This window comes from Saccopteryx leptura, chromosome 5 (assembly GCF_036850995.1).
Source record: "Saccopteryx leptura isolate mSacLep1 chromosome 5, mSacLep1_pri_phased_curated, whole genome shotgun sequence".
In the NCBI taxonomy this organism is placed as follows: Eukaryota; Metazoa; Chordata; class Mammalia; order Chiroptera; family Emballonuridae; genus Saccopteryx; species Saccopteryx leptura.
This window is the reverse complement of record NC_089507.1, coordinates 55210786-55238059: the sequence shown is the minus strand read 5'-3', so window position 1 is coordinate 55238059 and position 27274 is coordinate 55210786. Positions and strand designations below refer to the sequence as shown.

General features: G+C 36.3%; 1 protein-coding gene across 1 annotated transcript; it reads right to left on the bottom strand.

Annotated features, from left to right (window-relative positions):
* AFM (afamin) lies at window positions 1-25794 on the bottom strand. The gene is given in 16 exon segments (XM_066386084.1): window positions 1-210; window positions 868-929; window positions 2178-2310; window positions 3756-3979; window positions 4732-4864; window positions 5896-5993; window positions 8262-8394; window positions 11731-11945; window positions 14044-14173; window positions 15263-15360; window positions 15942-16074; window positions 16827-16981; window positions 16983-17039; window positions 17733-17865; window positions 18174-18222; window positions 25621-25794. Coding segments are annotated over 15 exon segments (1815 nt in total). The 5' UTR covers window positions 25709-25794; the 3' UTR covers window positions 1-210; window positions 868-893.
* Window positions 25795-27274: the final 1480 nt, after the last annotated feature.

Sequence of the window (27274 nt, the reverse complement as noted above, 5' to 3'; positions counted from 1 at the left end):
TGGGGTAAATAAATCGTGGTTGTTTTATTTTGCTATCAGTCTTTAAGAAATAGCTGTATAATTTTGTTGTTTATTGCTTGCTGCAATAACACAATTTCAGGTAAAGGTTCCAGAAGAATCTTTTTCCTGTGTTCTTTTCAGAGAATGAAATTTACCACAGGGTATCTGGAAGTAAATAGGTAAGCTGGTCTTCCTCATTTTCTCCACAACCTGGGAAGAAAAAATAGTATGCAGCAAAGGAGTACGAAATAGTATCATTTGGGTGATTGAAACTCCTGTATATAAAAATAGTTAATGGTAACTATGTTTTGTCTCTTGTACATAGAAACCTACTCTCTGTGGTGGTCCAGATCTCTCCACCCAGGCATTGAACATCATTGCTATGTCTACACAACATCTTGTTCCTAAAGTTTGTATATGAGCCTTACCTAAATTGAAAGAGAAAGAATCTTTGATGTATCTTTTTGAAGTTGCAAACATTGCTTTTATGTAAATGCTGCAGCAAGACTCTTAGAACAAGCTTAATGAAGCATGTCTGTCATCCTAACCCTTCCTCTCTGTATCAATATTCAGACATTCAATTGCCTCCCTTTCTGGTCTAGAGTTGAGTGCAACAGCAGAGAGGCAGAGGAGAGCGTGTCTTTGGGCTGTTTGAAAACTGCTTGAACAGTAAGAAGTGCCAGCTATGCAGTAGTGTCAGCCCACAAAGAGTTACAGGAAATGTCACAGAATCAAATTTGGGGTCTGCTGGGTACAAGGCATGTGGGATGAACCAGAAATAGACTTTGAAGCACACGAGGGGAAAAACCATGGTGACCAAAGCAGCTATAAATATATCTGGCATTGGACTAAGATAGAAAGGATTACCTGTGGTGGTTTTTACTTTATGTTTCTCAGGAAGCCTGGCTTTTGGCTGCCAATTTTGGACCCTGAGAGAGAAAAAAATAAATAAATAAATAAATAAATAAACAAACAAACAAATAAATAAATAAACAAATAATATATAGAAATTAAAATTTAAGACCTGATTTAAATTTAGAGGGACATGTTGCCTTGAATTTTGGAAAGAAAAACTAAGCTATTCATATATTGTACAGGGAGAAGTAAATACTCTTTCTTCAAGTGAACTTGAGTTCAGACACATCAAGCCTTTTATGAACCACCAGCAAATGTATCCATCCCTTTACGTGGCCTCAGGTACACAGTCAATCAGGTAAGTGCTAGATATTGATTAAGGCCTCTAATTACATTAAGCATATTTTTTTAAAAACTAACGATTTGTTCCAAAAAAAATTTCTTACAGATTAAGCTCTCAGTTGGAAAAGTAGAGGGCTCTCAACCATAATGAAGCGGTGTGTGAGGGCGTGTACCTGTGAGTATGCGTGAAGCATTGAGTGTGCACAAAGAACACGTGTGTGCATGACTCAGGAGGGAGTCTGGAGTGGAGTGGATGTTGCTAGGAATGAAACTGCCAAAAAGAATGTTGGAAAATGGGAAGAGGTACTTCCAAGGAGCCATACACCGGGGCTAATCTTCACAGGTCCCTGAGGACCCTGGAACACTACAGTGAGTTCATCACAGACTCCAGTCCTGGGAGTGAGAACAAGCAAGACACGTGTCCTCTCTCCCCTCTCCCTCAGCTATGCGTACCTCCCACTTCCTTACTTCACACATGTGTATTCTCAACCTAGGGATGTTGTGACAAGGCACAGGAAGGTGAGACAGCTGCCCCCTAAGAGACTTCACATACAAATATCCTTTATTCTCCTCTCCCCTTGAAGCTGATCAATTTCCTCCTCAAGTCAGTTTGACTATTTGTTTTATTAAAATAATGGGCAATTCAAAGCAGAAATGAACCAAAGGTATATTTCAGGGGCAATGATCACCATCCTCATTTACAGATAGTGAACTGCAGTTCAGTTTAAATTCATGGCCAAGACTGGTAGCATCAGAGCCCAGGGTTTCCTGACACCTTTTCTTATACCACGTTGTCACCAAGGAGACAATGCCAAAACCCTATTAAAGACAGGCTGCATAACAGCTGTGTAGCAATTGTACTCTCAAGCATCAGCCTCAGAAGCATTGCGGGGAAGAAGCAGGATCCTGTGAGGAGTTTTGTTGTATTTTATTTGACGGGAAATACCAGCAGAATTTCAGTGGGAAATAAATATAACTACCTCTTCACTGAAGCAAGCTTCGGGCGCCTCCACTTTGCAGCATTTGTCCACCACGTTACTGAACCCTGTAAACGATGACCGCAGCTCCTCGTCTGTGAGCTCAGGCTTTAGCTTCACTAAGTTGACAAGAAACCTGTGACCCAAGTATGCCGAAGAGAATTAATTAAATATTTCTTTTTTAAGCTTCTTTTCTCCAAAATGCCTGTTACAGTTTCACATATCTTGGGGAGTCTTAATTTGGGTGACTAAAAAAAGTTAAAAGATTCCACTTTTGAAAGGGTCTCTTGAAATTTTCCTCTTACACCTATGGGATGGATTTTGTAGGGTTATGCAACTAGAAACAAGATAGTATAAAAAAATGAACATATATGAGGTATGAATTATCACAGTATTATAGAATATGTAACTTCCTTTGATCTTTCTAGAAAATTTTTTCCCACTCCACTTGATACAGACACTGTCTAAATCTAAAAAAAAAAAAAATAGGTCTTATTCCTTGGCAGTGATAATATTGCCTTAAAAAATAAAAATAAAATTCCGGTCTCTTTTGAATCTCTTTTTTCTTCAAACACTGAAATTCTCGGGGCAGACATCTAGGAAGATTCTCTCAAGAAAATCTTATTCATTTTAATCCTATCTATGAGCCTTTCTGCTGGCTACTTTAACTCACTTCTTCAAATCAGTCTACTGGACACTCTACATCCTTAGCAAGAAAAAGGCTAACTAAGTTTTTCACATATAAACAATTCAATCAACAGGCTCTGGTGTTTTCCAGCCCTGGCCAGATGGTTCAGTGGACAGAGCCTCCTGGTACACTGAGGTCACGTGTTTGACCACCAATCAGGGCATATACCAGAAGAAACCAATTAGTGCACAACTAAATGGAATAAATAACTAGAATAACAAATTGATGCTTCTCTCTCTCTCTCTCTCTCTGTCTCTCTCTCTCTCTCTCTCTCTTTCTCTCTCTCTTTCTCTGTCTCTCTCCCCCACATATTCTTCCTCTCTCCCTCTCAAATAAATGGGGAAAAAACCTTTTTTTTTTTGTATTTTTCTGAAGCTGGAAACGGGAAGACAGTCAGACAGACTCCCGCATGCGCCCCACCGGGATCCACCCGGCACGCCCACCAGGGGGCGATGCTCTGCCCATCGGGGGAGGGGAGGGGGTCGCCCTGTCGCGACCAGAGCCACTCTAGCGCCTGGGGCAGAGGCCAAGGAGCCATCCCCAGCGCCCCGGCCATCTTTTGCTCCAATGGAGCCTCGGCTGCGGGAGGGGAAGAGAGAGACAGAGGAAGGAGAGGGGGAGGGGTGGAGAAGCAGATGGGCGCCTCTCCTGTGTGCCCTGGCCAGGAATCGAACCCAGGACTTCTGCACACCAGGGCGATGCTCTACCACTGTGCCAACCAGCCAGGGCCAGGAAAAAAACATTTTAAAGAGGCTTTGGTGGTTTTCTGAGTTAGAGAGACAGGATAATTTGATGGAAGAAACAAGATTGTAGCCCCCAAATCACATCCCCATTGCGACAAATCTTGTGTCTTCATGCTGCAGAAAATGATGAATGGAAAAGAATGTTAGTACCTGTCTTTCTTTCTCTGGAGCTCCTCATGGTGAGCCTGACATAAGTCTATGTGAAAGTTAAATAAACTTTGAGAGGCAGATAGAGGCACATATGTTTTATCGGCTTCCAAGGCCGCAAAGCAGAGCCTTCTAAAGGCAAAGCTGGTTTTACAACAGTGGTCCACAGCAGGGTTGATGGTTCGGTTTTCATTTACTCCACATATCTCTCCAAGAACTAAATCCACCTGTACCAATGAAAGTTGGAATTCAGATAGGACCTTAAAATTTGAATGGAGTTTTGAAATATGGCTAGGTGAATAGATTGTCCTAAGTTTACTGTTTGCTTAGAAAACCCAATGCACTTATTAATATGGCATTGTTCACAAAGAAAAGTAGAAGCTGGAGTCCTAAGCGGCATTACATATAACAAAATTTTGAGCCATAGCAATTTAAATACCTAGAGATTAATTTCTAGTCACCATATACAAACATTTGTATATAGTTGCTACCTGCAAACAGCTAAATGAATGTGGCAGCCAAATACTGTGGCCCTTAGATTTATTCCTGACCTGAGATATCTCTCAGGATACTGTTCACTCCAGCCCCAAAGAAATAACTCTCAACTTGCATTTGGGTGGGAAGCAGCAATCCCCTTACTGACCTGGTGGGGCAAGAGGGAGAATTTGCAATGTTACTTAAAATTATAAAGGTTTCTATCTGATCCTAAAACATCATTTTGATTCCTAAAACATTAGCCCTAACAAATTACTTCTAATATAAATAAGCAGAAGTAAAAAAGATGATTTAGAAGCTCCAAGAAAATATTTAAGACATTCTCTTTATCTTCTTAAGATTTTGATTCACTGATCCAAAAAGAAGCTTGACATTCTTTACTTAACAATGTTGAAAACAATGACGAGAGGAAGACAGATTAATTGCTATAAAGCAATAAGGGTATAAAAATAAATTCTTTAAGAATAGTCGGGTACATGCTCACCAAATTATCAACGCAGGCAAACTCCTCACTCAGTGTGCAGCAGGTGGTCAGAGCTGTCACCATTTCCTCGCCAAGAAAGATCACTTCATCAGTGGAGAGCTGAGGGGCTATCTTTGTGAGTTTGATAAAGTAGCTGAAAGGACATTTGTCGGTTTGGTTCTGAATGAAGCAGATACCCATTGTCCCTTGTCTAACTACCTGAAGTCTTATCCCTTTAAAGCTACAATCAATGTAAGGACAATGGGAGCCTCAGCTGTGTCATAAGAAGGTAGAGAACTGTCTCTTCATTCCCTGTTGTCCATCACCCTGCCTCCAAGATTTCTATATTTTTACTTCCTTCTAATTTCATGGTGATCTCAAAAACTCTCAGATTTGTTCGTCCTATTTTACCTGTGAGATTAGGAGCTCCTTGGCAGCAAATATCTTGGCTATTATGTAAAAATTTGCTTGAAATTTCTTGCATAGGTAATAAATATCTCAAAGAGAGAATTTAATTAATGCATATTGGAAAAGGATAATCTAAAATAAAGGAAACTAAGATCTTTAATTGGCTGAGTGACTCTTCAGCAAACAACTAGATTGCAGAAATAATTAAATCGTATTTTTAAACTGTATTTTGTTTTGATTTGAAGATGTTTGGTTTCAACACATGCTATATTAGTAAGGTAATTAATTAAGGAAATCCAGAATAAAATGCATATTACTCATGAATGCTCAGGAGAGCACTAAAAAATAAATAATAAAGTGTTGAGCAAATCCAGACTTATTTCTATAAACTCAGTAAGATGGACTTGAATCTTGGGCAAACCATTCTTTCCTTTGGAAATTGTAACAACCTAAAGTTTGTTTCACCCTAATCCTCATCCCTAAATGGGAAAAAAGTCCAGAAATTCTTGGTTGGGAATAAGAAAGGCAAGTTCAAACAAAAACTAAAGCATTATAGAATCAATTTTTCCAGGATCTTATATTTCTTTAATTTCTAGCCTCCTTCCTAGTAAGGGCTTAATATAGCAGCTCAATGTATGTTGACTTTTATGGCTTTATTCTTTCCCAGAGTTTATGAATTTACCAGAGCTGAATGACTGAGCTAAAATATTGATAGTTGGTAGCTCTCTTTATTTTATCTTGATAACAAGTGTTAACCTACTTGTGCAAACAACTTACTGGTATTTCAAGTCATCCATTCCCAAATTCTGTAAATATTCACATTCTTGTTGCACTATTTTGAGGCTTTTATCAGTTGTCTCACTGAATTTGCTTTCCTGAAAATAAGAGCAATCACATTTATGAATATTTTTATCTAAACTTTAACCATCAACCTCCCTCACTTTCACTTGTCAAATAGCTTTTTTATTTACATTTTTTCTATCATTATTATACATTACTCACTAAATTGAGGGTAGTTTGCTTTATCTCTCTGTGTAAAATTATGAATCTCATCAATTATAAATAAATGTTTTTGATTAAATATGGAAGTCCAAATTTTTCAGAATCATTATTTTGTATATATTTTTTGAAGCCTTCCAGTTTACAAAGTACAGTATAATTTTAATCTTATGGTGACAATCATCATATTCAAGTCTCACTTTGAAGTGGCTAGAGCAGTTGTTTAGTAGCTGTTTTTACATAAAGGAAATTGGCCTTGTGAAGTAGTGAGTTGCCTAGAATTACCCAGATAGTAAGCATTGCTACATAATATTTTAAATCCCATTTACTTTTATTTTATGCCATTTTTTATTATTAAGAATTGGAAATCAAAACCTCTAATAATTGTCTTCAAATATTTGGCAAACTCTCTTTCTCATGAGACATGAACTTGGACACCTTCTGAGCAGACACCAGAGCGGCGGATGTTGCGGACAAATGGTGTCTCCGTGTAAAAAATAAGTTGTTTTATAGTGGTATGATTCATTTAAGGATCAGAAAACCTCCTCATTAAGGACAGCAGCAGAATTTTACTGAAACTCCAGTCTTCTTACTTTCTTGCTCAAATATGAATGTGTGTAAACTGGTTTTTTAAGGCAGGTGGAAGAAATTTTTTAAATAAATCAAAAGCAATGCATATCACATAAATGAGAAATCAGAAATGTCAAGACATTTCTATAATACATAAGAGGTATATATGAATTGATATTAAAAACACCAATTTCAATTGGAAAATGAGTAACAGACATAAACAAATTGTTTATAGAAAACTTCTAGCTATTATATCTAAAGTTACATGGAAAAAGTTTAAATTTCATTTTTAAAAAGTGTTTGCTTAAAACATGCTTATTGTTTCCATATAAAACTAGTAAAGTTAATCTCCATGTGCAATGCTGGTGAAGGTAGGAGTAAAATGAGCATTTTCATACTTTGTTATAGGACTATATGATGGTAAAAATAGTCTAGAAATTAACTTGGCCATTTGTATTAAATGTTTTTTTAAGTCTATATATTTTGACCTAATAATTTTCCTTCTCATAATCTATTTAAGAAAATAATTAACAACAAATATTAATATGAATGAATGAAGAGATATTTCAGGGTCATATAGAAAATAAAAACAACCTAACTAAACATCCAGAATGCTCAACACAGTAGAAAATCACTTAAATGAATTATTATTATGGTATACTATTATTTAAACTAAAGTACATTTTGAAGTCCATTTAATGATAAGAAGTTGACTATGACACTAAATAAAAAAGGTATCTAAAAATTCCTTAAGAAATATTATTCCAGCCTGACCAGGCAGTGGCACAGTGGATAGAGCATCGGACTGGGAAGTAGAAGACCCAGGTTCGAGACCCCAAGGTCACCAGCTTGAGCAAGGGCTCAACTGGCTTGAGCAAAGCTCACCAGCCTGGACCCAAGGTTGCTGGCTTGAGCAAGGGGCTACTCGTTCTACTGAAGGACCGTGGTCAAGGCAAATATGAGAAAGCAAGCAATGAACAACTAAAGTGTCGCAACGAAAAACTGATGATTGATGCTTCTCATCTCTCTCTGTTCCTGTCTGTCTGTCCCTATCTATCCCTCTCTCTGATTCTTTCTCTGTCTCTGAAAAAAAAAAGAAATATTATTCCAATCTTATTTTTGAACATATACATGTACGTATGTGCATATTTTCACTGAAAAGATAAAAATGTTAATTATAGCTATTTTTGGGTGATGGAATTAGAAAATTTTTATTTTTTGTAACTCTGGTACTTTTTGAATCACCTTTCATAATCATTTATTACTTTTACAATCATAAAAATACCCAATATGGCTCAATGAAATGCAGAGTGCATAAAAAAATATAAACGTTTAATGGGAACAGTTTTTTGCATCAACACACAAGATTAGTAGTTTAAATTATTATGCAGAACCCAAACTAAGGATTTTGGTCTTCCCAGTGGTTAGTTTGCATTGAATTTAAAGTAAACTCAGACTGGTCAATCACATTTCCACCCCCTAGACTAAAGTAAAACTTTGTATCAATTTTTTTGTGTTTGTTTTGTTGACTTATTTTCTTGTTTATTTCTCTGAGCTTACAGGATGGAACTTACCGCATCCCTGTAACAGTCTGGAGGGTTTTCTGTGTTGCAACACTCTTTCAGGAGATCGTCATACACTCGAGCAATTCTTAAAAGCTCTGGAGTTGACAGTTCTGGATGTCTCCTTGAGTATTCGTAAAGAAACCTGTGATGTGTAAAATATTTTGTATATTACAACTTAGAGAAAGAGCGAAGCACCAAATCCTGCTATCTTTTAGTTTGGTCAGAGTTAATTCTGAGTCTGCCCTCAAATGCTCCTCTGGTTTGGTCAGGGAGTGATTTAAGAGGGCATTTTGACTACAAGCAATCTTTTTACCTAGACTCTCCTTTATATTATATTTTAAACTAATGATGTTACTACTTAGAGTATAGCATTGCTAGAGTTATTTAGAATGAATATGATGACTTAATCCATAAAGCATCAGAAACAGTACATCATACCACCAAAACTTTAGGAAAGGCGTATCCAGTATAACTCTGCCGGGAAAATGCATTCAGACTTATAACTTGAGACGGTGAAAATAGGTCTTTCTCCCCACTCCCGGTACTGCCTTGGTGAGAGATTGTGGAGCAAGTTTTGTCCATTATGTCATCCTGTCACTTGTTAAATATGGAAGTCATCACCCCTGCAGCTCTAAATTATTGGCAGTGGTTTCCATGGCCTTAGTGAGAAGCCCTAAGGGCATATATAGGTGGGTGTGATTTGGGGAGAAAGTGGGAAAGGGAGAGCAGAGAGGCTAGCACTGACGCTCAAGCAGGTGGTAAGACACTGGACAACCTTTGGAGGTAAGAGATCAAGATACGCTTCCTGGCCCCTATAAATACTTTCTCATTTAGATTTGCTTAGTCCTCAAGATAACGACTGTTTTATAACTGAGGAAATTAAGTCCCTGACAGTTGAGCACCTTGCTCTTAACGGAAGTATGGAAATTGAACCTAGGTTCCATGGGATGCCTACTCCATCCTTTTTTAAACTATACAACTCTCTTCTTAAGACTCTTCTCTGTTAAAGCAGAGCATGGGCCCAACATGTGGATGTCCCAGGTTCAATTCCCTGTCAGGACACACAGAAGAGGTACCATCTGCTTCTCCACCCCTCCTCTTCTCTCTCTCTCTCTCTCTCTCAACCATGGCTTGGTTGCAGCAAGTTGCCTGTTGCCAAGCAGAGCAAGCCCTATGGGCAGAACATTGCCCCCATAGAGGGCTTGCCAGATTAATCCCCATCGGGGAGCTATCAGGAGTCTGTCTCTGCCTCCTCATCTCCCACATAATAAAAAATAAAAATTTAAAAAATAATAAAAAGCTTTTCTCTGAGTACCACAGCTGTGCGTTTAGGTGTTTATAATCTTCTCCATAAAAGAATCTTATCAATTCAAAATAAATCCAAATGTTCTTCCATGTTTTGTGAGAGCAATACCTCACAAGAGCCTTTGAAGTCTAGGGAACTCTTTTTAACCTTTTTGTTTTGCAGCCTTTGACTGTCTTGACTGATCTTAGTTTTTCTAACATCGTCTCTCTTTCTTCTCCATCTACTTTCTCAGTCCCTTTTGCAGAATATATCCCCATGCCTTAACGTCGAGGTGTTTAACCTTCAGAGAATGAAAAGGCTCCTCTCAATGTCTGAAGTAACTCATGGACCTTTCCTCAAGAATAAAATTACACCTAAACTGCAGCACCAAAATGTAGCGAACAAAAACCCTGGGAACCCTACGCTAGCTTGGCAGATCTGTTGAGGTCCTGCATCAAACATTCACATCAATAAAGACTGCTCCTTAAAACTCTGTTTCTGACTTAACATGCTCATTGTTGCTCTATCATTTCACCCCACACTTCAAACACTATCTATGTTGTAATAGCGATGATGATGAGATGATGATAATGATGATGATGATAAAAATTGCTTTCATTTGGTAAGCACATGTGCCAGGTTCAAATGGAATGCATTCCACCTATCATTTGGTTTACTTTAATTTGACCTAGTATCAATGACTTGTGAGAAGCAATAGATCACAGTGAGTATAAGAACAGGAGTCTGGAGTCAGACTGCTTGCATTTGAATCCTGGTTTTACCATATATTTGCTCTGTGACTTTGGCACAAGTTATTTAACCTCTGTGCTTCAGTTTTCTTGCTTATAAAATGAAAATAATAAACATGTTCTGACTTCAGACGGTAATCAACCGTCTTAAAATTAAACTTGTTAGTGAATGAGAAACACTTAAAATTTGGTAAGTATTCAATAGACTTAATCTTTAGTCTAGGCCTCCTTCCAGAGCTCCAGGTTGTTATATAAAATTGTCTCATGACAATCCCAATAGTATTTTACAAGCATCCCAAAATCAATGTGTGTAGATCCAAACATACTATTTTACCCCCAAAACCTGCTTCTTCACCCATACTTCCCATCTCATTGAATCTGAAAACTACTTACCCAACCACCTAAGCCCCATACTGGAATTCATTCCAGATGAAATTTCTAAAAAACAAATGTGATTTTGTCCTTCCTTATTCTTCAGTGAAAACCCTACAGCGGCATCTTGTTACTTAGCATGCCTGTGTGATCTGACCTTTATGCCTCTCACTACCCTGTCTGTCACTGCTGATAATCTTCTCATAGCCACATATACACTTTGACCCATGCTCTACTGCCTCTGTCTCGAGTACCAAAATTTCCTCAAGAACTTCCTCCTAATCAAGCCTTTGGTAAGGCTCCAGGTAAAATTGACCACTTCCTCCTTTGCCCTCACATTACTTAACACATAGTGCTATCAGAAAGAAAAGAACATTTTCTGCTCTCATTTATACATGTTTTTCTCTCTCACATTACACTCCCTATCCATGAAAGCTTACTGGGTATAGAAACCCTGTCTAAGCTGGGAAAGTTCCTGGATTATATTGCATTACCAATAAACTTTGAGTGAATGAATGAATAGTCCATGAATTTTATATATGATGAATTAAAACACAGAGAAGTTAACTTGTCTCAGTGACTCAACTAGGATTCGAATTTTATTCCTTTGGTTCTAAGACTACTAATCTTCCCCTGAACAGCTATAGAGTGACATAGCATGGTAGTTAAGCCTACAGCCTCTTAGGTCAAAATTTCTAAGGTCAAACCCTTTGTCATTTTTTAGCTGTGAACTTTGAACAGTTACTCAGCTTCTCTGCTTGCTCATCTAAAAAATTGGGAGAAATTACTTTTTTTTACATGACCTCTTAAGAATTGAAATAGATAATCTATATAAAGCATTTGACCTATTTTCTGGGACATAGGAGGTACTTAATAAATGTTAGCCATAACTATAATAACTTGCATTTTCTAAGTTCTGAAAAACTACATAATCTATAACCATGATTTGTTTTTAAATTATGTAATACCCAATGATTTACATGGTTCCCACTTCTTCTACTCAAGTTAGCCAAGATAGGCCAAGTCATAAGTTTCTGTTTGCCTTATAAATTTCAATATAGAGTTATATTACTCAGCCATGAAGATATCTTGGTCAGCATTTCGTTCTTCACACACATTTTCACTTTCCGTAAATTTTGCTTCTCTCAGAGAAAGATCCTTTGGTCTGTCATCTTTATTTGAATAAATTATGCACTCGCCACGCTCTGGTATTGTCTTTTCACAGCATTGTTTAATTTTGTTGGAAATGAAATCTTGTTTTGAACAAATATGGCTCATAACTTGGCTCTGTTCCAAGTAAGAATGAGAAATGAATTTATTTTCACAATTTTGCTAGGGCTGGATTTTCCTTCATAATGGAATGCAAAGCCAACCATGAAATCTGAAATTGCTTCATTTTGATGTACAAAATTTATTTAAATTTTGTATTAATTTAATACATATAAAGTTTTATATTAAAACAAGCTTTATTATTCAAGATATTAGATGATAAACTATGAAAAATAGACTTTTTATAAATTTACATTTATTGTTAAAGATTCATCTTTTAAATACTTTACTCCTCCTTTCTTGATATACTGGCATTTTAAATTCTACATATTGCTTCCTTCCCATGAGTTTTCTTTTGCTTCAATGAGGTCCACCAAAAACATGTTACCTCAATGTCTATATTCCTAGATTTCTTCTCTTGTGGCCTGAAACTACATTGCCAAGAACATAGTAGAAACTCAATAAATATTTGATAAGTAAAAGAAAGAATGGTAAGCATATGGACCACTTACAGCAACTACAAGATAAAGACTTCTGAAATATAAGAAGTTACTCTACTCATTGTTGTCATTTTCCAATGGATATTATTAATTAGAAGCTGTTCAAATTATCAAACAATGTACAAAATAAAAAATATTACCCTATCCCTTCTCCTACCCCTCATCCTGATCTCCACATAAAGTTGTGAGAATAAGATAGAGGGTGAAGTTATCTTATTTACATATTAGTTGGATAATTTTTAAAAAGCTGATCTGGCCCCTAGTTTCTTCTGTAGACTCTCAGAATGAGGCTACGCATTCTTCTTACTCTATGCTCCATCTCCACATGAACTACATTGAGTTCCATCAAAACACCAGGCTATTCCAGGCCCTTCTGACTTTGCTCAAGCTGTTTCTCCCACCTAGAATCTTTTTCTGCTGTGCGCTGAGGGTGAAGAATGGAATGAAACTCTGGGTTGAGATAAAAAGTGTAATGGGAGTTGGCACCAAGTTTTCAATAAACCACAGAGAGCCAGTCTTTGCAAACATATACTATACACATCTCACCCAAGGCCATTATCATCCAAGGCAACACATATCTTATTGTCTGGAATTCATTTTTATTTTGAATAAACTACAATTCAATTCCTCTTATTTCTCTATAAAGGCATCAAAGAAGATATTAAGGATATAATAGAATCTCTTTCTCTCAGCTTCAAACTCTATAAAAAAATCTTCAATTTTATTCTAATTCAGTACATTGTATGTACTATTAAAAACCATATTGCTATACATAAACAATACAAAAATAAATAGTAGTGATGGTGCTTTTAATTGGAGTTTGGTTAGGAACAAAATATTTTGGGGGACATCTGTTATCCATTGCTTGAAATAAATATACATATTTTCATTTTCTAAAATCTAAGTTATTTAATTAGCACATTTTTTCACTGTAAGTTTAAAATGGGAAAAATAATTAAAAATCACTAAGAAAAAATTAACTTTTCAACTACAACATCAGATAATTGTTAATGAAATTGGTTACCTTGCACATATAAACAACTTGAACTAGGTCAATATATTTACAGTATACACCTTTAAAGAACAATTTTAAAAATAGAGTAAAAGTTATTTAACATATCCACTTATTCAGAAAAACTATTTCTAAATAACCTGAGGAAACTCAGAGAAAGCAGCTCTTAAAAACATAATGGGAACAAATTATTCTCTGAGCTTTACTATTCATTTCTAATCTCTAAAAGAGGTTTTGCTATATTAAAGAATACTTCAATCTAGCCTAAATAAATATTCACAAATTCAAAATTTTTGAAGTCTTATATCAAGAACATTAAGTCATATGAAATAAAGTCTGCTGAATAATCTAAAAACGATCTCATGTATTAAGAAAACCCCAAAGTTTTATTTGGGCTTATCTGTTAACATTTTACTTTTTAGTATATTTATTTTATGTTTTATTTATTTTATTATTTACATGTATTATTTATTTATTTTATGTATTATTTAATAATCTATTTGCATTCTCATTTCATTGTGGTAAAGTAACCATGCATTAGTGCAACTTCCTAATAAAAAATGGAGTCAAATCACCATTATAGTTGGTTGTAGAGAATATTTACCCTGCCACGAATGCACTGCACAGCATCCCCTTCACAGCACACATTATACTTGGAAGAAACTTCTTCTAGGAGGGAGGTAAGTTCCTTAAATTCAATCTTGGGGAATTTTTGACTAAGTATAGCAATGTATCTGGAAAGAGAATTGACACACCACTAAAACAACTTGAAGAGCAGGTAGGACAAGAGAAAGTTATTTGATGTTACAGTGTAAGTAGCTGCAAAAAGCATTAGTACCCTTGTTTTGTCACAGATGTCTTTACCAAATAGCTGTTAATACATTGCATATCCTGCATGATCACTTTGAAAATCCTGGGTTGATAGTTTGAATCCTAAGTCAGGACTAGGGAAAAAAGGTCTGAAAAATGTGTTCTCAGCCCTGGCCAGTTGGCTCAGTGGTGGAGCGTCGGCCTGGCGTGCGGAGGTCCCGGGTTCGATTCCCGGCCAGGGCACACAGGGGAGGTGCCCGTTTGCTTCTCCACCCCTCCCCCTCTCCTTCCTCTCTGTCTCTCTCTTCCCCTCCCGCAGCCAAGGCTCCATTGGAGCAGGGATGGCCCGGGCGCTGGGGATGGCTCCTTGGCCTCTGCCCCAGGCGCTAGAGTGGCTCTGGTCGCGATGGAGCGCCCCTGGTGGGCGTGCCAGGTGGATCCTGGTCGGGCGCATGCGGGAGTCTGTCTGACTGTCTCTCCCCGTTCCAGCTTCAGAAAAATACAAAAAAAATGTGTTCTCTTCCATAATTTTTATAGCAAAGCACATCCCGTAAAGACCTCTACCTCTTGTTGTGAACCCATGGCCAGGATAGGTAATCCATCATGGAGCTCTTTTCTGCTGATCTATTTGAAATCTCAGAATTTTTCTCAAAACATTTCACTAGCACTGTTACTGATTGATTAGGGTGAGCAATTGAGATAAAATTTATCTTAGTCATTAAGGTCAAAGACGGATAGATTTGTTATATTAAAGTACTTGGAGAAATTCTTTTCTAATTGGGAATTCCCAAACTAATTCAGATTCTCAACTAACCAAAAGATATCTCAGCAGTAGCCCTCTTTCTCTCTGGGCTTCCCCACCTCCCATGCCTTTTCTCACCCAGACATTATGTCCTGGTCCTGAGCTATCCACATAGACTGAGGAACTGAGGAGAATATAAATAAAAAATACAACAATGGAACACAGACAAGAAAATACATGTAGAGGCAAATACACATATTCTAAAACTCACATAGATTTTAAAACTTGCGGTCCAAATTTCCAAAGTGCCCCACAGACATTTTTTTGATAAGAAGACAATGCTTTTAAATATTGTACGACATGGAATGCCTGAAAGAGAAAGAGAAAATTCTGTTGAAGAGAGAGCAAAATTCCACTTTTCTCTTATTTCTTAACTACATGTCAACCAAACAATACCAAAACTTGGAATTTTTATTGTAGTCAATTTATATATCAGAAGAAACATGCATTTATGGCACATTATAAAAGTGGGGCCAGTCTTTCTGGTAGTTGAATTGCACTTGGTGGGAAAGGTAGTCATACAGCTGTGAGCTTCCTCATCTCTACTTGATAATTCCATTTCATGGTAAGCCAAAAAGAAGATTTGTCAATGATGGAAGATAAAATGTCAAATTTAACCCTGAATATTTATTCACTAGGGTTTTTTTTTTTTCAGTTCACAAGGAAGACAAAGCCAGAGAGAGACCCTGGAAATGGGTAATAGTCTTTTAAGGGTCTCAGGCAATAAAAACTTTTAGATCAGCAGCAGGTGGCCAATGGGTTTAAAACAAGTAAAAGTAAAAAGAGAATGATTGTAAGTGGAAAACAACTCTTTTTCTATAAATTTCAATAAGTATCTGCTGTGTTGGGTGACTCCTTATCCTTATCCATTAAATAAGCATAAAACCCACCTTTGCACGAAAGCAGTTAGCTTTGTCTTTTGCCTCGCAACACATTTTAGTCATTTCCTCAAAACGACCTGTAACTGTTAGGAGTGTTGGGGCGAAAACAAAGGGGTTCCTTCTGGAAACTTCATAGATATAACTATAAAAGAAGAAGAAGGTTGAGAAGGAGGGGAAGGAGGGAAAGAAAAAAGAAATGAAGAAACAGTAGATAAGGGAGAGGAAGAAAACGGAAAAGAAAGAAAACAGTAAAAGTCTTTTAGAGTCTTATCACTCAATTGCCAACTCCAAAATAAGAATGATGGTCGCAGTTCTCACCCTCAACACTGGGATATGGTTCTTGTCCTTCCCTCCCCATGCGCCAGAAGGTCAGCAGCTCTCTCCTCCATGTTTAAAGAGCAGCTACCTAGACACACTCTATCTGAGATTCAGGGACCATCTTCACTTATGTTCAAATAGACTTGTGATTTAGGTTTCAATGAGTACATCAGCTTCCAGACAAGGTCTCAGATTCTGCTATTAACGTACTACTGAAAACAGAGTTTTGCTAAACATTTATTAATTTCATGTTTACCCTCTATAAAAGCTGCACCTTCCCTTTGAGAAATCAATATTATTTCCTCCACTAGCAATTTGTCACTATAGACACACTTCTATTCTGAGGCTTATCATGTTAGAAAATACACATCGTTAATGAAAGGATTTTGAAAGCAAGTTTTATATCTCATTAATGTTGGTATTCTCAACACCGGACACAGAATCTGACCACAATAATACTGAATGAATTACTTACTCAGTGAAAAACACTATGTTCTTTTCAAATAGATATTAGGTATTCCTTAGCATAAGAATAATTCTTCAAGTAGATTGTTTTTCTATTAAAATTAAACGTACTTGCTTAGAAAAGATCCACTGTTATTTTTATAAGCCTCACATTTCACTTCAGGATCCAAAGTAGGGAGAGGAGGCAGAAATCCTACATCAGCTTTCTTATTGCGGAAGAAGCAGAGTCTTCTTTCAAAGTCAGTCTTACTGCAGCAGTGTGAAAAAATTATGCTTTTGCGGAAGCCCCTCCATAGCACATATTTTTTCCAGGAAAACGTCATTCTGAACAACAGAGAAGTAAAAGACACTTTTTGTTCATTGTAAATTTCCTCAACCTTCTCAGATGATACAATGCTTAGCAAGTAGCACCTTTTGGGAAAAGATTGCAATTTTCCCAATATTAGCAACAGAGCATCTTGACGCACACCCTTGGCGACCATTCCATACTTTGGGAAACTTTCTCCCATCCTGAGGCTCTTTAACCTCTTACTTTTTCTTTGCTGCTTATATTTCCCTTACATAAAAACTTTTCCCTACTCTCCTAAGGTGACAAGGTCAAAGTGTGGATGTGCTGGTAAAGTGCTTAGTAGTGGTGTTCAGTAATATTTTTCTGAAGATGTATGTGGTGGCTATGTGGGAAAGACCAAGAAAAGAAGGTGTGATAGAGTAGATATTGAGGGAGGCAGCTAAGGAGAGGAACTGTACTTCTGTGTACTCTGCCAGGCTTATGGCTGTCCTATGCCTTTATACATATGGCATGGACTGAAAGGTCATGGACAAATACTCTTGTGCATCATAATACAGAATTGCATCTCTCCTAGGAAACTACCTTATCCTAAATACGGAAGCCAGGCAAAATAAAAACGAGGGGCACAGAGTATCTCTCTTTCTAGATTTTCAAATCAAAAATTCTCAAATTTGCTCGGTGTTGACAAATAAATTTGTTTGTGTAAAAAATGCAAACAATTTACTTACAGGAAATTTTGAACACATAGGAAGTGTCGTGTTGGCCAAGCATTCATCTTTATATTCCGTCATGGATTTTGCCAACATTTCTACTTCCTCAAAGGATGCCTCCTGAATATATTGAGCAAAGGTAATGATGGTTCTGAAACAGTCCACACAGAGTATACAATGATTACCTGCAGAATTTCCAGATATATCCAACAAACTCATAGGAATATTCACTTATGGACTAGCCTCAGGAAATTATCAAAATGTGAGGCTATAAATTGTACAACTTCCTGACAATTCAATTTACTCACTTGAATATGTTGATTAATACTGTATTTACTTTTTTTAAATATAGTTTCATTTAAATTAAATTCTTTTTGAGAAGCACTAACCATTCTGGGATATATCAGGTAAGATTATGATAAACACCACCATCATCAAAAAGAGTTTAGAGAAACTCACATATATCCAAGATTCTGCTCTATAAATTTCTGGGTGGTACCAAAATTATCTGAAAATCAAAGATATTTAAATTATTATATAGCCTGGTATTTTAACATTTTGCCAATAAATATCTATAAAGATGTCTAAATTTATAAAGTATAAAGTAGAGAACTAATGGTAGAAAATAATTTGATATATTTAACAAGAAGGAAATAAGTCATGTGAACCAAATATAGGATCTTAATCACAGCTGATGACGTGCACAAAATGTATTCATTAAGTTGAATTGACTTGAATTAATCTCAAACTGACTACACTTTAGATTTGTTATTGATGGCTCCCCAGCCACAAATATCAAATACAAACACCATCTCCATGTTAAGTATTTACCATGTATGACCATGAAAGTAATGTGAAGTTAAACTGATAGGTGATGTAATGCTACAACAGAACCAAGCAAGAGCTGCTGTGCATGCTGGTGCTCAGTGTAGTTTCCAGTGCTGGCTGGACACATGTATTTAGGTGATCTCTGGACTAATCTCAGATCATTGATTCCCTCCCAATGAGCATTATTTGAGAACATTTACATTTATCCATATAGACTACTTATACGGAGTCCTTACTTTTGCAAAGTTTGTGCTACACATTATGCAGCAATCAATGATGACTAAGACATCTCCCTTGGACCTCAGCTTCCTAAGTCCTATCACAGTGCAAATGACTCAGAAATCTGATTATCTCTAATCCAATTTAAAATGTATATGACATCATAGAGGTTAGACAACCATATACTGTACTTTACAAAGTATCATATTTCCCCCCAATATTTCCAGTTCCCACACAGCACCATACATAGTTATTTCAATATTATTGATTACAGTCCATCCATATGTTGTACTTTATATCCTCATGATTGTTTTTAACTTCTAATTTGTATTTCTTACTCCCACTATGCTGTATATGTGAAACTAATAGAAATAGTATTAAATGTAAGCTGTAATTGAAAAATAAAAAGTGAAATGTATAGACATTCTCAAACAATGTAGGTAAGTATCTGACAGGAATGCTTTGTGATCCCTGGGTGAAGACTAGATATGGAACATAGGAGGAGATGGCATATGAGTTGAATCTGAAGAAATGTTCAAGGTTTCAACTAACAGAAATATAAAGAGCCTCATTATTCTAGGTGGATAGAACAATGTAAGTAAAAGCGCAAAGTTGAAAAATCTTGGGATATTTTTAGGGAAAGTCAGTTAATCCACTATGATGAGAATTTGGGTCAAAAAGAAGTATAGTGGAACCTGAGATAAGAAGGATGTGTGTTCAGATTATGGGGGTCTTGCAAGGAAAACTGAGAGTTTGGGTTTCAATTAGAAGCCATAAAGAACCAATGAAATGTTTATATAAAATGATTATTTTTATATGCTAAGAAATACCAGCAAGGTAGTAGTATATCTAATATGTTGAGATTTCCACAGTGCCTGATAAATAAAAAAAAACTATTTGTCAAATAGAGCGATGTAAGAATGGATGAATGGATGGAAAAAAGCAGAAACCTATCAGGAGACATTTGCAATTGTTTAATTAAGAAGTCAGCGAGAGTAATGGCGGGGTAGGAAGTGATTCCGATAAATCTCCCCCAAAACTCAACAAGATCTTCAACCAGAAACAGAAAACCTATACTTGGAGCCTCCAGATGCTTCGCAATACACCCAAAGGTATGGTCGAGTGAAAAATTGGCTAAATATATAACCAAACCCCGAAGGAAATAGGGAGTAAGAAATGCTCCAGGAATTACTAAAGGGGGTTCTCCAATCAGATACAAAGAACAAAAAAAAACAGAGCCACAAGTAAAAGCTCCAAGAAGAACACAATAAAACCAAATTTAAACTGTGACAACAACAAAAAGAAAGAGGGGGAGAAGATGGAGATTAACAGTAGCAAAGGACGATGGAGTGCAAAAGTACTCACAAAATAGTTCGCTACAATGAACAGGGTAGGGACCCTTTTCATTACTCAAAAGTAACCACCATTGAAAAAACCACCACAGAAGCACATGAGATAAAAAAGATAGCAACAGAGGAAAGATGTATGGAATACAACCAAATAAAAACAAAAGATAGAAAAACGAAAGAGAAGGATCAAACAAGACACAAAACTAACAGAAAGCAAGATATAAAATGGCAATAGGGAACTCACAAGTATCAATAATTACACTAAATGTAAACGGATTAAACTCACCAATAAAAAGGCACAGAGTAGCAGAATGGATTAAAAAAGAAAATCCAACTGTATGCTGCCTACAGGAAACTCATCTAAGTAACAAGGATAAAAACAAATTCAAAGTGAAAGGCTGGAAAACAATACTCCAAGCAAATAACATCCAAAAAAAAGCAGGTGTAGCAATACTCATATCGGATAATGCTGACTACAAGACAGGAAAAGTACTCAGAGACAAAAATGGCCATTTCATAATGGCTAAGGGGACACTGAATCAAGAAGACATAACAATTCTTAATATATATGCACCAAACCAAGGAGCACAAAAATATATAAGACAGCTACTTATTGATCTTAAAACAAAAACTGACAAAAACATAATCATACTTGGAGACCTCAATACACCGCTGACGGCTCTAGATCGGTCATCCAAACAGAGAATCAACAAAGACATAGTGGCCTTAAACAAAACACTAGAACACCTGGATATGATAGACATCTACAGGACATTTCATCCCAAAGTGACTGAGTATACATTTTTCTCCAGTGTACATGGATCATTCTCAAGAATTGACCATATGTTGGGCCACAAAAACAACATCAGCAAATTCAGAAAAATTGAAGTTGTGCCAAGCATATTTTCTGATCATAAAGCCTTGAAACTAAATTCAACTGCAAAAAAGAGGAAAAAAAATCCCACAAAAATGTGGAAACTAAACAACATACTTTTAAAAAATGAATGGGTCAAAGAAGAAATAAGTGCAGAGATCAAAAGATATATACAGACAAATGAAAATGACAATACGACATATCAGAATCTATGGGATGCAGCAAAAGCAGTGATAAGAGGGAAGTTCATATCACTTCAGGCATATATGAACAAACAAGAGAGAGCCCAAGTGAACCACTTAACTTCCCACCTTAAGGAACTAGAAAAAGAAGAACAAAGACAACCCAAAACCAGCCGAAGAAAGGAGATAATAAAAATCAGAGCAGAAATAAATGAATTAGAGAACAGAAAAACTGTAGAAAAAATTAATAGAACAAGGAGCTGGTTCTTTGAAAAGATCAACAAAATTGACAAACCCTTGGCAAGACTTACCAAGGAAAAAAGAGAAAGAACTCATATAAACAAAATCCAAAATGAAAGAGGAGAAATCACCACGGACACCGTAGATATACAAAGAATTATTGTAGAATACTATGAAAAACTTTATGCCACTAAATTCAACAACCTAGAAGAAATGGATAAATTCCTAGAACAATACAACCTTCCTAGACTGAGTCAAGAAGAAGCAGAAAGCCTAAACAGACCTATCAGTAGAGAAGAAATAGAAAAAACCATTAAAAACCTCCCCAAAAATAAAAGTCCAGGCCCTGACGGCTATACAAGCGAATTTTATCAAACATTCAGAGAAGACTTGGTTCCTATTCTACTCAAAGTCTTCAAAAAAATTGAAGAAGAAGCAATACTTCCAAACACATTTTATGAGGCCAACATAACCCTCATACCAAAACCAGGCAAGGAGGGCACAAAAAAAGAAAACTACAGACCAATATCTCTAATGAATACAGATGCTAAAATACTAAACAAAATACTAGCAAATCGAATACAACAACATATTAAAAAAATAATACATCATGATCAAGTGGGATTCATCCCAGAATCTCAAGGATGGTTCAACATACGTAAAACGGTTAACGTAATACACCATATCAACAAAACAAAGAACAAAAACTACATGATCTTATCAATAGACGCAGAAAAGGCTTTTGATAAAATACAACACAATTTTATGTTTAAGACTCTCAACAAAATGGGTATAGAAGGAAAATATCTCAACATGATAAAGGCCATATATGATAAACCATCAGCTAACATCATATTAAATGACACTAAACTGAAGGCTTTCCCCCTTAAATCAGGAACAAGACAGGGTTGTCCACTCTCTCCACTCCTATTTAATGTGGTACTAGAGGTTCTAGCCAGAGCAATCAGACAAGACAAAGAAATAAAAGGCATCCATATCGGAAAAGAAGAAGTAAAGGTATCACTTTTTGCAGATGATATGATCCTATACATCGAAAACCCCAAAGAATCCACAAAAAGACTACTAGAAACAATAAGCCAATACAGTAAGGTCACAGGATACAAAATTAACATACAGAAGTCAATAGCCTTTCTATATGCCAACAATGAAACAACTGAGAAGGAACTCAAAAGAATAATCCCCTTCACGATTGCAACAAAAAAAATAAAATACTTAGGAATAAACATAACAAAGAATGTAAAGGACTTATATAATGAAAACTATAAACCATTGTTAAGGGAAATCGAAAAAGATATAATGAGATGGAAGAATATACCTTGTTCTTGGCTAGGAAGAATAAATATAATCAAGATGGCTATATTACCCAAAGCAATATACAAATTTAATGCAATTCCCATCAAACTTCCAATGACATTTTTTAAAGAAATAGAGCAAAAAATCATCAGATTTATATGGAACTATAAAAAACCCCGAATAGCCAAAGCAATCCTAAAGAAAAAGAATGAAGCTGGGGGCATTTCAATACCTGACTTCAAACTATATTATAGGGCCACGACAATCAAAACAGCATGGTATTGGCAGAAAAATAGACAATCAGACCAATGGAACAGAATAGAAAGTCCAGAAATAAAACCACATATATATGGTCAAATAATTTTTGATAAAGGGGCCAACAACGCACAATGGAGAAAAGAAAGCCTCTTCAATAAATGGTGCTGGGAAAACTGGAAAGCCACATGCAAAAGAATGAAACTGGACTACAGTCTCTCCCCCTGTACAAAAATTAACTCAAAATGGATCAAAGATCTAAACATAAGACCTGAAACAATTAAGTACATAGAAGAAGACATAGGTACTCAACTCATGGACCTGGGTTTTAAAGAGCATTTTATGAATTTGACTCCACAGGCAAGAAAAGTGAAGGCAAAAATAAATGAATGGGACTACATCAGACTAAGAAGTTTTTGCTCAGCAAGAGAAACTGATAACAAAATAAACAGAAAGCCAACTAAATGGGAAATGATATTTTCAAACAACAGCTCAGATAAGGGCCTAATATCCAAAATATACAAAGAACTCATAAAACTCAACAACAAACAAACAAACAATCCAATAAAAAAATGGGAAGAGGATATGAATAGACACTTCTCCCAGGAACAAATACAAATGGCCAACAGATATATGAAAAGATGCTCATCTTCTTTAGCTATTAGAGAAATGCAAATCAAAACGGCAATGAGATACCACCTCACACCTGTTCGATTAGCTGTTATTAGCAAGACAGGTAATAGCAAATGTTGGAGAGGCTGTGGAGAAAAAGGAACCCTCATACACTGTTGGTGGGAATGCAAAGTAGTACAACCATTATGAAAGAAAGTATGGTGGTTCCTCAAAAAACTGAAAATAGAACTACCTTATGACCCAGCAATCCCTCTACTGGGTATATATCCCAAAAACTCAGAAACATTGATACGTAAAGACACATGCAGCCCCCTGTTTATTGCAGCATTGTTCACAGTGGCCAGGACATGGAAACAACCAAAAAGCCCATCAATAGATGACTGGATAAAGAAGATGTGGCACATATACACTATGGAATACTACTCAGCCATAAGAAATGATGACATCGGATCATTTACAGCAAAATGGTGGGATCTTGATAACATTATACGAAGTGAAATAAGTAAATCAGAAAAAAACAAGAACTACATGATTCCATACATTGGTGGAATATAAAAACGAGACTAAGAGACATGGACAAGAGTGTGGTGGTTACCAGGAGTGGGGGGAGGGAGGACATGGGAGGGAGGGAGGGAGAGAGTTAGGGGGAGGGGGAGGGGCACAGAGAACTAGATAGAGGGAGGCGGAGGACAATCTGACTTTGGGCGAGGGGTATGCAACATAATTTAATGACAAAATAACCTAGATATGTTTTCTTTGAATATATGTACCCTGATTTATTAATGTCATCCCATTATCATTAATAAAAATTTATTAAAAAAAAAAAAAAGAAGTCAGCAAGACATGGATTTTGGTAGAACAAAGGAAATGCAAAGAAAAATGTAGATGCAAAATATATCAGAGACAAAAATCAGTAGAATTTTTAACAGGTTGTTAAAAGGGGCAACTGAGAAGGAAAACTGCAGAGTGACTTCTCTTGTTCAAGCACTGTGACTGGGTCTCCCTTGCAGGTACTGTGGGCTATCAGATTGAGTAAGACACATTCTTCATCTTCAGGGACACCATGACATGACACTTATGTTGCCTTTGTGCAAGTTACAAATAGATGCTCTTTCCAGGCCAGAGAGATTACAAAAAGACACCTCCTCTGATAAGATGAAGGACAAAATACTCCCCATTTGGGTAGAAGAAATATAAAAGTCCCCTTTTCCTCCAGACTGACATTGCCTTGGCCAGGCTTGCAAGCAGGGGATGTATAGGACTTGGAAGAAATTTATTTTTAATTGAATTTATTGAGATAACACTGGTTAACAAAATTATAAGGTTTCAGGTGCACAATTCTACAACACATCTTCTGTACACCATACTGTGTGCTCACCCCCAACTCATGTCTCCCTCCATCACCATTTATTCCTCCATACCCTCCCCTACCTTCTCCCCTACCCCAGCAGTCACCGCACTGTTTCCATGTACATGAGTTTTCTCTCTCTCTCTCTTTCTCTTTTTTGGTCTTCTTTGCTCAATCCTTCCACCCCCTACCCCAGGCTTAGGGAGATTTATAAACTGTACAGTTGCAGGAAGCACAGTCCTGCATAAGCAAAAGGTGTTTTCTACCCAGTTGGAAGATATATTGAACAACTAAAGGTTCCAGAAGAATTCCAACTCAAATCTAGTGTTCCACTGTTACCACACACTATACACATTTGCAACAAATAGGAGTATTTTCAAATCCAAATTCTATCTTCTAGTAAAACTTTTTTATACTGACATAAGACTGGTGACCATTTGCTGGGCGTGATAACTGTCTCTGTCTATAGAATGGGTAATATGACCACCAAAACACAAAATCTGGGATAGTTCAGGATATCTGATCAGCACATAGAAACTAGCAGGGGTGAAGGAGAGAAAAATAAAAATGAAAAATGAAATTGGAAGAATACAAGTTAAAAAAAAAACACAGAAATTATCCCAACTTAGTCATTCCTTAGCTGATACACAAGTAAATTTCTTACCTACATCTTGAGGCTTTGTGGGCAAGGTTAGGGATTCAGGCAAAAAGAACAAGAAAATAACAAAACCTGTAAGTTTTAACTGTTTCATTTCTTTAGAAATCACATTCAAAATGGAAGGTAAAGTGATTAAGGAAAATCAAGTTTTTAAATTATTCTTTGACACTGCTAGTAAAAAAGTAACCTGTTTAACCTATTTCCTACAAACCTCATATTTGATTGTTATTTGATCACACTACAGAATTTTTGCTAATTATTAACTGGGAGAAAATTATCTCTGTGTTTTACTGGAAAAGTCTATTGAGTTAGAAAAGAAGTCCACAGGTTAAGTATGCACAATACCTAATCAAATAGACAATCAAAAAGCAAAAATCTTGAAATATTGCAAATCCTAGGAGAAAAAGGACTAATAAAAATAATTCACCAATGATAAAACACAACTAGAAAGATGTTAAATTTTACTGGGACTTAAAGAAAGTTAAGTCTAGAAATAATAACTTTTAATACCTGATAAAATCAGGAAAAAATAAACAATTACAATATCTTATTTTGGTAAACATATAGCAAAACAGGTACCTTATATTTAAAGCTTTTGGAAAACAAGTTTATAATAAAGCTCAGTAGTCTTAAAAATATTCATGTTATTTGATCCAATGACCCAATTTTTGAATCTATACTAAAAACATGGTCCCAAATATGCAAATATTTTAAGTACATAATAAAAGAAAAAGAGGCCCTGAGTAGTTGGTTCAGTGAATAGAGCATCAGCCCAGCGTTTGGGCATCCCAGGTTTGACTCCCAGTGAGGTCACTCAGGAGAAGCAAGCATCTGCTTCTCCCTTCCTCCCTCTCTTCTCTCTTTCCCTCTTCCCCTCCTGCAGCCAGTGGCTCCATTGGTTCAAGTATGGTCCCAGGGCATTTAGGATAGCACAGTTGGTCCAAGTGCATCAGCCACAGGTGCTTAAAATAGCTTGGTTGATTCAAGCATCAGCCCCAGACAGAGTTGCTGGGTGGATCCCAGTCTGGGTGAATGCAGGAATTTGTCCCACTATCTCCCCTCTTCTCACTTAAAAAAAAAAAAGAAGAAAAAGAGAAAAGAAAAGTTAAGGGTGCAGATGTTAATGAGAAGAGTAACTGGATGTATTCTGACTGGGAACTGTCTAAGCAGTGGAAGACCCCCTAAAATCGTCCCACCAGAGAATTGGAAAGCTGGGGCACTTACCCGCCCATTAAGGTCTACGTGAGCAAGAAAGTCATGAAAACCTTGAGAAGAAGAAAAGAAGCTACTGGGGTGAGGGGTTGTGCAAAGCAGCACTACTAGATAGCAATTCAATTCTAAAACATTTTAATTAAAAGAGTATGGCATTGGCAATCAAGAGAAGGACAAATAAAACAAACTAAAAATCTAAAATTATTTCAAATGTCTACCCATACACTAGAATGATCCAAATAGATCAGAAATCCAAATGTAAAAAAGTAAAAGAAACATAAAAGTACTAGAAAAAAACAAAAGGAATTTAGGGAGAATTTCTTTTAACTATGATGCAAAAATCCAGTAAAAGTAATAAATTCAGCTACATAATTTTTTTTTGCTAAGACTTTATATAGAAAAATACTATTGGCAAAGTCAAAAACCCAGAAGAAAAACTGATAGATAG